Here is a 12231-nt window from a genome sequence, read left to right on the forward strand (position 1 = left end):
GTACATTTCTAGACATATTTGTGGACGGTATGGACGTGAGCGTACCTTGTCGCGGCAATGATAAACCTGTAAGAGCTTATGGCCCACGGATGAAGAGATCAGCAGCCGGAGACTGTCAGACAAAGTGTGAACCAAAAGGCCATCACAAAATCTGCATGTCCACTCCCCCTTGAGATGGAAATTTGCCACAATGTGAAGTTACCCTGAGAGGTGCTAACAGTGTGTGTCAGCTAAGACGCTTTCCATCTATATGTTTGTGAATGGTGGATCTGTCACAGTAGATGCTGTGCCTGATGCATCAGCCAGGCTGCCTAGAACGTGTTATTTTAGGTGCAAAAAAAAAAAAAAAAAAAAAGTCAAATTCACCAGAGAACTTGTGCGCTGTTCCTGCCAACGCTGACGCATCTCTGCCTCACTATTGTAGACTGAGACATTCTGGCATACTGAGCACTTTTGGCAGACTGGTGAAATCTGTACTTTGAAGTCGTTTGTCTTGAATTAAGTGATTTTCTGTCCAGCGCTGTGCAGTGGTAAGACAGCTGATTCACATGCAAAAACCTTGGACGGAGCAGGGATAGATCATCCCCACATGCCAATCACCTCCGGTCTCAGCTCTCCATTTAACCCTCAACATAAATGAAAAATGAATGTGTGCTGTGGGAAACCATCTCCTCGAGGATCTGTTGATGATAATGATACATTATCAAGAGTAATAGCGTTTACCAGCATGCCCATTACTTTGACACAAAACAGAGACAGACATGTTTGCTCATACATTAAACAATAAAGAGCCTCTTCTGGAATACGCATCGTGAGTCATGCGAGTTCTCCCAAAAAAATCAAGACGTATCACTTCTCATAAATGATAAGAAGATCAGTTCTGAGTAATGACAAGCTGCCAGGATGCAGGTTTTGACAATGGGCCTTCCCTCAAAGCCGTTACAGCCATAAGCACTCATCACCATAGTGTGTTTCATCTCCACTGTTGGAACAGCAATAATCGATCTGATGGCAGAAAGAAAAACATGTTGTTTGTCTCTGCCCCAGAGGCATGCATTAAAAGCACGCACACGCACACACACACACACACAAAACAGATGTTTTTTCACATGGCAGACTGAATAAATACAAATATGACACAAGCCTTCTTAATATAAACTGCATAAAATAACTCAACGAAAGAGCAGGCTAGTTCTAACTCATGACAAAGTGATGTGCAAGGCAAGGTCTAATGCAGTGGTTCATAAAGTGGGGTCTGGGGACCTCCAAGGGGTCCCTGAGGGGGGCTCCAGGGGCCGTAGCAAAATGAGAAACAGTTTAATTTCACTATTATTTCACTCCCTGGATAACAGCACAATGGGAGCACATATTCCTGTAATCTATTCTCATTAGAGGTTTTACTCTCCCTACTGTTGTCAGACATCCAGTGCAGACAGTTGTGCAGCTGTACGGCCAATTAAAGCCTGGAAAGAATGAGACGGTCCAGGGACAAAAGATCATCACATATGGTCCAACGCGTATCTGTCGGGGGGATCTGGATATTAAAAGTTTGAGGAGCTCTCCCCTTTTATATGAGGTGCTTAAGGTCTTCAGTGCTCATATAGCGCGTAGCCAGAGGAGAATAACCTCATGAACTGCGGTTTGATCCATCGCATTTAGATGTACTGACACACAGCGAAATAATAACGCTTCAGCAGAGTGCAACGCTCGGAGAGATAGCCTTGTGACCGGGGTACAACTCATAAACTGCAGTGCGGCATCAGCTGTATTAATATCACATAGTCGTCCCCATGTTTCCGAACACAGATGAATATTTCATTCCCAGAAACCTTCAGTGCGCGCTGTGCAAACTAAAGATGCGCTTCAAATGGCGCATCGTCCGTAATAACACATCTGCGGGGCAACGTGGTGCATTATGAATGTGTTTAAACATCTGTTTCATAACCGTAAAAAAAAGTACCAGCACTGGATTCACACATTAGCAGAGCGAAGCAGAATTCTCCTTACAGGCGCCATAATCCTACTAATAAAATAGGGAATATGGCAAAAGAGCGAGATGAATGTGGGTGCTAAAGTTGAGACTTACTCACCCCTTTTGAACATTTTGTAGGCCTAGGTGTATTTCGTCCCCTGTCCTCTGAGAATCATCTATTCTTATATTCCAGACTTAAAACTTGTGCGCTTTAGTCTTGAAGTTGATCCGGAGCTTTTGGTCGCTCGTCGGGTGAATGTCAGTTGTCAGTCCTCGGGATTTTCTTGCGATCCACTGTGCTGAGTTGCGCCGCAGACTGCCGCGGGTTTGGCAAACACTGACAACAAACAAGAATCTCCTTTTCCACAAAGTCTGGCGGACCCGGGTCGGACGTGGGAAATTAGGCGGCAATCATTGCGAAACGGGCTCATTAAAACCATCCCCTCAGTCCGAAATGATGATAACTCCAGTGTGTGTGATGGGCGCAAACGCGCACCAGTCCGATGCGAACCGCTGATAGCCAAGTGCTTTTTAGGCGCAAATGACCGTAGAGGCTGCAAATCAGTTCTGGGGGCAAGTCGACGGTGAACACAAGCAGCCCCCCTCCCCAAAAAAACCTCACAGATATTTAAATTCAAGTGGCCAATCTAAAATTCTCCTCTCAGTGCTTCAGAGCCGTTCAAATCGCATCATATTCGTTAAAATCTCTAATTAACATAAGTTATTTGGATTCACATTCCGCCTCTGATGTCGGATTATAAACGCAGACTCCTCAAATCCTCCTTAATGTAGACTTTGATGCCTTCGGTTTCCTTACAATCTCCCCCCTTTTTTCAGCTCTCCTCTCCACTCGTAATTGTTACATTTCTGTGATCTTGTCTGGGAAGATCTCTCAGCTTTCCACCTATGGATCAGAGCTCGTTGATGCGCTCAAGGAGGGAGAAAGTATGTTGTACTGCCTCAGCCCCTCCACCGGGCAGCATCCTGCTCCATCCCTCTCACTGCCTCTGTCCCTGTCTGCGCCAGCCCGAGACACGCTGCTCCCTGACACCAGAGGTCTTCAGAATGGATATGAAATGACACGACGGGCAAAACTGACATGCAACAACAGTATATTAACCAGCAGGCGGAACATCAGGGGACATTTATGCTCAGGTTATGCGCCTCGTCCCGAGGTGGGAGACAGCTCTCATAAAAAAAAACAAAACTGCGATTTGGTGATCAAATAGCCTCCACCCAGATCAATATCTGATAGTTAACAGACCAATACCATCAGATAACTCTCTCTCTCTCTCTCTCTCTCTCTCTCTCTCTCTCTCTCTCTCTCTCTCATACACATAATAATAATAATGACATATTTGATCACATTAGGCTTTACTGAACAAGATTTACAAATGAGGCAAATTTTTTTCAAATATAATTAAACTTTATTGGATTTTATGTGTTCTATTCTTAATTGACTGAAAATTTACCCCAAAAGTGAATGTAAAGCACTTATTAGTTTTATTGATTATTATTTTATATTTTATTTTATGTTTACTTATACTTGACTTTGTTTATTCTATTTTGTTTTACTTTTATTTATGTTCGAATGTACATAATTATTGTAACCGTTTCTACTCTACTTTTTACTTTTTAAAATGTCGGTCAGTGTGTAAATTGGGCTACACAATATTTTATCCTATGTGTCATTTGATTAACTTTGTGTTTTACTTTCCTTTTGTTTTGTTAGTTTATAATTATTTGTATATCAATTGCATATTATAATGTAAGTTCGTGTAAATTGGGCTATACAGCACTTAACTTTTTCTTAATTATTACCTCATTTTATTATTGCCACAGCGGACAATGGACACTTCAACCCATAGAACTGTACCGTAATGAAGTGCAGTAGTCTAACGTTGTGGTCCTCGTCCTTCTGTCCCGTTCAGTGACATCGGTTGCATCGGTGTTCGACTTCTCTCCACTCGCCTCTTCACTCGATTGGTTTCGCCTTTCTTCTCCTCACATGTTCCATGTTTGGGAGGAAAAACATGGCGGCGCCCTCGAGTGAAGTGCAGATTGTTCCTGCCAAAAAGCCCACAGGTAAATATTAACGTCGAATATGAAATATTTAATGTAATAGACAGAGAAATACTTGACTTCAAGAGTACTTTATGGAAATACCTGGCTTCCACCTCGATGAGGCGTAGCTGTACTGACACTCGGCTACTTTCAGCATAACATCACAACACTTTGGCTATGCTGCTATGTTTGTTGTCTAAGTGTGTTCATTGTCAACAATTTAGGCGTTAAAACTTTTGCTTTTTTAGCTGATAGTTAGCATCAAGTCAGCGTTAGTGTGACGACTCACCAGACTTCAACACGAACAGGAGATCGACGTAGAGCGCTTGTCGATCAGGCTGACATATTGGTTGCGTGTTTCAGGATGAATCAAAGATGTTTTATTGTTAGCGAGAGTGTCATCGCCATTTTTGTCTTCGCGCATTTTCGTTTGTCACAACACGATGATAAATGTCTTTGCAGGGTCCACTGGGGAAATTACATATTACCATCTGAAAACCGTGGCATTTCCTCTGGTTACGTGATTGCAGAAATACAATTAACCGTGAACATAACATCTTAGAAAATGTGAAAGGTGTTTTCTAATCAGGTTCATTGCAGGTAAGAAGACAGTAAACAGCTCTCCTCAAGATTGTGTTTATAATGACAGATGGGCCGGGGGCATTGACTTTGATTGACAGCATTTTTATGGTTTCAGATATTTTACTTGAGCGTCTGTAATTTATCATTCAAATATGTAATATTCGTGGGCTGTGCTGTGAAAGTAGCTCAAGTCAGTTGATTGCATCTGTAGCGGAAAGCAAACCAGTGTCACTGGTGTCTGGTGGCAGAGATTTATATAAATAGTAGTTCAGTCGGTACGTGAATTATGAGTGCAGTGCGTGACTGTTTAACCAATGTCACATTTACATTTTGGGAGAATAAATCTGCCTGTGTGAGTTATTTATTGAACTCGACACGGAGCCAGTCAAGTCGAATTAAAAGTCAAAGTAAAGCTGTGTGTAGCCGAGCATCAATAAACACTTGAAAATGTGAATGTGTAAAAAAAAAAAAAAAAAAAAAGTCATGCCGTGTGTATACCGAATGCAGCTGAATAAAAAGTGCCGATGCAGTCCATGTGGTAGAAAGCTGATGAAATGTGTAAACTGCTGAGTCACAGTGATTTGACATGTGAGGAGGTGCAGACTGTTCAGGCGTAAAAATGAGAAGACTTTCTCTTTTCTTGAGATCTGCTGATGGACACCAGACGAGCCACGCACGCCCCTCTTTGACACCTTGTTTTCTTCAGTATATCGAGCCTGTTGGACGTGTTTTGTTTTCTTAATTCAGTACAATAAAGGCCGCCCTGAAAGTTTTAGTTTTAATCATCACTTCCTAAATAAGATTGTAGATTGTGATCAAAAATAATTCTGCTTGTACTTGAGAACAAGTGGGGCTACATCAAACTTCAAACTCTGCCAGTAAATCTGAGCCACATCTCTCAGCTTTTTTCCCATCACAGCTGGCATGTCGGGCTTCCCAGTAGTTTGCAGAAAATTGAAAATGAAAGATGCTACGAGGACAAATTGTGGTGCTCTCCCCTTCTACCCCTCTCGTACCTCTTAAAAGTTGGCCTGTCCCTGTGGAGCAGAGTGGCTCATTACCCGCCTCCACCCTCAGACTGTAGAACATGTCTGAAGCCAACATGGCTCTCAGTTCTGCGTTAGCCTTGTATTCAGCCTGTTTTCTATTAACATAATGAGGAAATGTTGTTCAGTCAGATACCTGGCAAGTTGCAAAAATCTTGATACTGAAGGTATGTTTACTGACAACATGTTTTATTTTATGCCAAAATAGGCACTCTTACAATGCACTGACCTCTCACAGTGTCAACAGCATTATTCAGCTCTTTTAGGGATATCTTTAGGCACTGATTATGTTTCAATACAGAAAAATAACAGAAAAAGCAATCACAGTCCTTCCCTGACCTTAACCAAAGTGCTTTTGTTGCCTAAAGCTAACCACAGGCTGGATGTGAACCCTGGATCTGGTGTCACAGTCGTGCACTTTGCACGCCCTTCATCCACCCCGAGCGCCTCCCTGCGACTTCAGCGTGGTGCATAAAATGTAGTGTTTCAATTACTCAAATGAAACTGTGAGCAGATTCCAGGCAGTGACTGTTTGTCAGCACAGCGTAGTTATGAAAGCAAATTAGTTGTATATAAACGTCATTTCTAGGGTTGCTTTGTGAAACCAGCCCCAGTTCTGTGAGCACCATCGCGATGTTTTACTGTGGACGTCGTCATGTGCCGCTTCGGTAGACATCGCCCTTCAACCTCTTCTGTTGCTAACAGCTCAATCATTTCACTTTCTCTTCAGTGGTCCGAGGACCGCGACGGGTTGCCAATCAAATTCCAGATGAAGTCCTGCAAGACCCTGAGCTGCAGGAGGCGATCAAAGCCCTGCCTGCAAATTACAACTTTGAGATCCACAAGACGGTTTGGCGAGTGAGACAAGCAAATGCTAAGAGAGGTGAGCGGTGTCCTTTCTTAATACACTTGACTTGTTTTGTGCATGAGATAATCACTGTATTTACTACACATTTCAAAGAATAGAAGAGCAGCTGTAGAATAAGTTTTATTGCAAAGGTGAAATGGCGTCTTGGAGGTCCTCACTTAAGAAAATGGGAGGTTGAAAACAACAAGCACTTCATGTAAAAGCTGAGCCAACCATATCGTCCACAATGTCACAGTGCTCACAAACACAGTTAATAAGTTGTGCCAGAGACTTTTCAATTACACAACTGACTTGAAGAGGAATGGTTCCAATTTATAAGCATATTAACTAGAAAAGACAGAGCACAAATGATGCTTTTAAGTAAAGGACCTCTGTCCCAAAACCTGACAACCATTACACTGAGCCATCATGCCCTATATCATCAAGATTCACAAAAATACACGTGTTATGCCCATGAATGGCAAAAGATACTACTAGTAATGCTTCACTGTGTCTTCTTAGTCACACCCCACAAACAACATGCGTGCACAGCATTACGAATCATATACCAAAAGACTAGGTGTGCAAGCATTCATCCAAAGCACCGTCCACGACGACATCTGTGCTTCGACCGACTTGGACAGCTTCATTGTAAAATCCGACACCTGCGAGGTTCACACAGGTTTCTCCAGTCACAAGAAAACAGACCAGGTTTTCTAAAGGCCGCGTAGCTCAGCCCACAGTGACGATGCCGAGTGAAACATCGCCGAACAAATACAACAATGCACACACACATCAGCAGCAAACACTGTGAAGAAACTGGTACATTTAAGATGTGAGTGGGTTCACACTGCTTCTGTGAGGGGGATGTGTTAGCCTTCTTTGATCTTCGGGGGCGGGGGGTGTTTATGTGTTATTGACAGAATTGGAAGGCTTACACTCACAGTACAGCTCAAGCTCATATTTCACCATCCGTGCAACGCAGATGTGAACTGTAACCCAAAGAATTCCTATTTTTTTCCACTTCTTTTTTGACCCCTGTTAAAAGCAGATCTTGGCCTCATAAACAGCAAACACTTCAAGCCCCGTCTCAGAGTAGAAGGAGGAAAAAGGTTACATTCATCAGCTCTGAAACCGGGCAACGTCTTCAGCCGCCTCTGTGACAAACTGTCCACACGTCACATCTTTTGTGTTATTTCAGGATGGAGGTCATTTAAACTGATTCAGGATATGGGTCACTTAAGAAACAGCATAGTTTACGAGAATATTCAGATCAGAGAAAAAAAAAAGAAAGAAAGAAAGAAAGAAAAATCTGACTTGAGTAGCGAGGCCTGCAGTGGGATTTTCGCCTCAGGACTAACTGAGTGTGGGCTCCGTGGGAGGCTGCACTGACATCGATGTATGTTGTGGTCTATGGCAACAGGCAGATCCTTTTCTGTTGCTCTAGAACTGCCTTTAGTAACATTTGACAGTAGTATTACAATGTTTATACCATTATTTTGTAACAGTAATGATAATGATAGATTATTATTATCGTTGTTAGTAGTAGAAGTAGTCGTAGGTGATAATCAAAAGCAGAACAGAGAGCTACAGTGAATACAGCCGAGAAGCTGTGGAGGGGTGCAGTCAGTCCCCTTTTAGTTTTGCATTATTAAGGCAGAGCTGTATTTCAAAATTCCAAAATCTGCAGGGAAATGAAGAAGCAAAGAAATGAGAATCACTGTTGATTATGCACACAGTGCTTCACGCTAACTATCCAATACATAATTTGCAGTTTTTCCATAAATTGGTTCCCACTGACAGTCAGCACAGGTCTAATATTGCAAAAATACACGCAGGACTAATCAGATGGTGTGCATCCTTGAGTTATGCGCTATGAATCACCTCATTTTTAAGGCGCTCTTCGTTGGTCTTTGCATCGTAACGGGACCACATTAACAGCATTAAAATCACGTGAGACACAAGAGATTCTTCTGTTCTGTTTGCAGGACTTGAAGGGATATAACTAATGTGCACTGTTGACTTGAATATGTGTTGCGCAATCGATCCTCGGTTTGGAGGAAGCGGCGTGTGTGAAAACAAACTGCAGTAACTCCCCCTCCCAAGTGGCTTGAAGAACAAACAGTTCAGACTCAAGCATGCAGTTCAAGTGTGAAAACGCATTTATTACCTGAAGCAGGACTCCTGTGTCTTAATTATCTCATCATATGCCCAGTTCAAATAGCCTTGAGTGCCGTGTTCTTCTACTGTTGTCTCATCCTGTCCATCACTACAACCTGTTCAAGAAAATCACAGCGATACTTCCTGTGTCCAGGGGTTCCTCTTTAAAATCCAACGAAACACGTGTGAACTAAACACCTTTTTGGTTTAAGATACCAATGGTTTGTATTTTCTGTTGTGCCACAGATTGTGTTTACCTGGCAGACGAATACAAACACAAAGAAGGAAGTTGTTACTAAATAAGACTGAAGCCTTGGGAGCTCTCCGCTTTGGTCCTCCATCATTTATACTGAAAAATGCGAACCTGTCCTTTGTGGGCAGCTGTAGCTCAGGAGGTAGAGCGGTTGTCTGCCAATCAGGAGGTCAGTGGTTCAATCCCTGGCCTCAGCAGTCCACATGCCGAAGTATCCTTGGACCTGAACCTCAAATCTGCCCCCGGTGCTGCGCCATCAGTGTGTGAATTCATACGTACGTCGCTTTGGATAAAAGCGTCTGCCGAATGACTAATAGTAATTGTAATTGCATATGTGCTTCAGTTTCCGCCCTCATGCATTGTTGCATGTATATTTTCACTTTTCCTCGTGTTTGGTGTTCCCTCGGCCGTGTTACAACGTCGGCCTCCAGCCTGGGAAAAAAAACAACGTCCTTCACTAATGTAAGTGTCAAAATGTGTAGCCGTTCACTCCTTCCCGCCTTGGGTGGAGATATGCAGATGACACGCCGAGAGGATTGAATCACGATGTCCCTGCAGGGAGCGTGTGGTTTACCACAGCTTGCTGGCTTTGCTTTTTTGTTGTGCCCGTCATCTCCCTCTGAACTGGGAGAGCATAACTCACCTTATCACCCCTGTCGCTCTCGGTTCCTCTTTGTGTCCATCTGTTTCTTTGTCAGCCTTTGAACTGCTCTCGAGTCTCATGCGCTGTGCTTTTAAAACAGAGTGAGGAACACACAGAGTAATTTGATTTGAGCTGCCCGGCCGGCCTCCTTTTCTCTGAGTTTATGAATAGTCAAAAGCTTTGTGTTGTTTTCTCATTTTAATCTAATTGTGTGCCGTTTTGATATAATCTGTTGTGCATCTCCGCTTTTCACAAGAGCGGCTTAGTTGTTTGGAGTTTTTCTAACTGCTGTTGGCTGTCTGCTGTCTTCATTAGCGTCACACATTCAGTTTAAGATAAAGCCGAGCAAACAAAAAATTAATTAGGTGATAATCAGTGGCTGACGAGTCTAATTTTTTGTTTATAGAGAAGCAATTGTTTAAATGCTGCCTGGAAAATGGATTCAAACCAACGCATGAGCCAGATGGAGGTTCTTCAGGCTAGCCATTCACAAATAAGATAAAAAAAACTGTCATAAATGTTCCAGGTAACATCTGCCCTGAATGGTGCCCATAAAATTAAGAAAATACAGGTATGTTTGCTTTTTGTAGCTTTGATTAAGTAATGATTGTGTTGAAACTACAGCCAGCCTTATATTTTTAGCCATATATTGATACTTGAGAGTAATAGAAATCTGATAATGTGCTAAGCAGCTACTTCATCACTCAACTCTCACTGAAAGCACCATATGGATTTATGGCGTAGAAATCATGTACAGCGTGACTGTTCATGAATCTCAGTTCATTTTTACCGTTTTATTATGGCCTTTGTCTTCCAACCGTTGCTCAGCTTTGCACACAACTGCTGAATCCCATTTGGAAAAACAGAAAAATTAGAAACGACATCGAGATAAAGCAAAAGAAGCAAAAAGCAGTACGGCCTTGAGTGTCTTGGGGGACCTTGAATTCATGAAAGTGCTTCCCTGCTGGGTTTGTGAAACGCCCGGGGAGTTGTTCTGTTTTCAGTGGTCGTCTAACAACTAAACTACAGACAATCAAAAGATTAGCACAGTTGACAGTTTCTCTTTAGACGTTTCCTTGAGCTCCAAGACAAAAAGCAACATGTGCAGCATTGAGTTCCTTTTCCCATGGTATAGTCGCTTTTATGAGGGGGTGGCGTGAAAATAAGAGAAAAGTTGGAATAATGATGTTGTAAAATACCAAATTCTTACAATCTTAAATACAGTTTTGAATCGAGGATTGTCTAAATGCCAATGTGAAAGATGCATAGAATTAATGGCCGCCCTACTGAACAGAACAAAGTCCAACAAGTCCAGATCGACAAAACATCTGGTTCAGTCCATGGCTGGTGCCTTGTTTTTCCCTCAGTTAATAAATGGTCTCTTTCTAAATAGTCTCTTTGTGCATCCCCCAGTGTTTTCTTCAATTCTCAAATACAAAACGACTCCCAGTAAGCAGTCCAAGATGGCCTTTTTTTCCTCTGTCTGAACAGCATGTTTCTTTATAGAAAACATGACAGCAGTGAGAGCGCTGGCTGCCGGTGAAAAGTGCAAGCAGATCATTGTCAGTGGTATCCACAGACTGGACACGCACACGTGGACGCATGCCTTCTCTGAACAGAGCCTTGTTAATGGTAAATACACACATTTACATACAATAGAATATCTTTGCATAATTGTTCCCATTGTGTCCTAATTTAAAGTCTGTTTGTTTGAAAAGAAGTCAAAGTAATGAGCTGAATAATTATGTCAGATAATGTATATTTAATATATTAATAAGGTTAAACTAAATATGTGGTGAATAATGCAACGCAACATAACAACTGCAGCCTCCAAAATGACCGTCAACTTTAATCAACACCTCTCCTAAACAGCTACACAAACCTTAACATTATGTTATTATAGGACTGTTGTATTAGACTGCAGTGGCTTGGTGTACCTAATAAACTGGCACCTGAGTCCATTAAATGTATTCCTTTGGTTATTTTGTTACATCCCCTTTTTCTAATTTTGAGGGTTTTGCTGTTCATGAGGAACATGATTCATTCGTCACCTCTAACCTCAGATATGATGCATTCACACACCCAAAATGTAATCTACTGCAGGATAAAGCCTCGATACGTATAAACGTACTCAAATCTTCCGTAAATTCAGAGTAATCCCTTGGATTTGCACGTTGGTCTGCTGTTCACTGATAAATTGGTCTTTCCAGCTCTTTCTTAGTTTGTCCCCTGTCTTTGTTTGCTAACATAATCCCAAATGTACCTTTCCTGTTCCCTATACCGCCCTTTGCGTTGTGCAGTAAGTGTGTGTCATATGACAGCATCGTTGGATAGCTGGTGATTGACCGCGTGAGCCAAAAGTGAGCTTTTGTCTGCAGGAATAAGGAACCTTCCACACACACGCCAGCCGGCGCTATTGAATGGCCTCCTCCTGTCTCCTTTATGTCTGCCTGGCCTCGGTGCTTTGTCTTTTCCGGGTGCGGGAGTGCGCTTCCGAATGCAGAAGCGGCTTATCGTGATTGCGTGCCGACTCGAACATGCCTCCATAACGGCCAGTCCCACCTCCAGCTTCTGACTCACCTTTTGCCGAGGGCAGTGGACGGAGAAAGCTCTTTGCTTCTGTCAGCTGTGGCAGAGGTGTGCTCTGAAACCTTTCTCTGTTAA

The 12231-nt window shown here is 42.6% G+C and overlaps 2 protein-coding genes across 2 annotated transcripts in view; one reads left to right on the plus strand and one right to left on the minus strand.

The window, feature by feature from the left end:
• The window catches only part of rtn4rl1b (reticulon 4 receptor-like 1b), a 128089-nt gene extending 125168 nt beyond the window's left edge, over positions 1-2921 (minus strand). The window contains exon 1 of the mRNA XM_076735092.1: positions 2091-2921. Coding sequence (XP_076591207.1) covers positions 2091-2103 — 13 coding nt within the window. The 5' untranslated portion in view covers positions 2104-2921. The remainder of the gene's footprint in view (positions 1-2090) is intronic.
• A 1048-nt stretch (positions 2922-3969) lies between these two features.
• The window catches only part of dph1 (diphthamide biosynthesis 1), a 59148-nt gene continuing 50886 nt past the window's right edge, over positions 3970-12231 (plus strand). The window contains exons 1-2 of the mRNA XM_076734506.1: positions 3970-4057; positions 6395-6547. Coding sequence (XP_076590621.1) covers positions 3988-4057; positions 6395-6547 — 223 coding nt within the window. The 5' untranslated portion in view covers positions 3970-3987. The remainder of the gene's footprint in view (positions 4058-6394; positions 6548-12231) is intronic.

The sequence above is a fragment of the Chaetodon auriga genome, chromosome 7 (assembly GCF_051107435.1).
Source record: "Chaetodon auriga isolate fChaAug3 chromosome 7, fChaAug3.hap1, whole genome shotgun sequence".
In the NCBI taxonomy this organism is placed as follows: Eukaryota; Metazoa; Chordata; class Actinopteri; order Chaetodontiformes; family Chaetodontidae; genus Chaetodon; species Chaetodon auriga.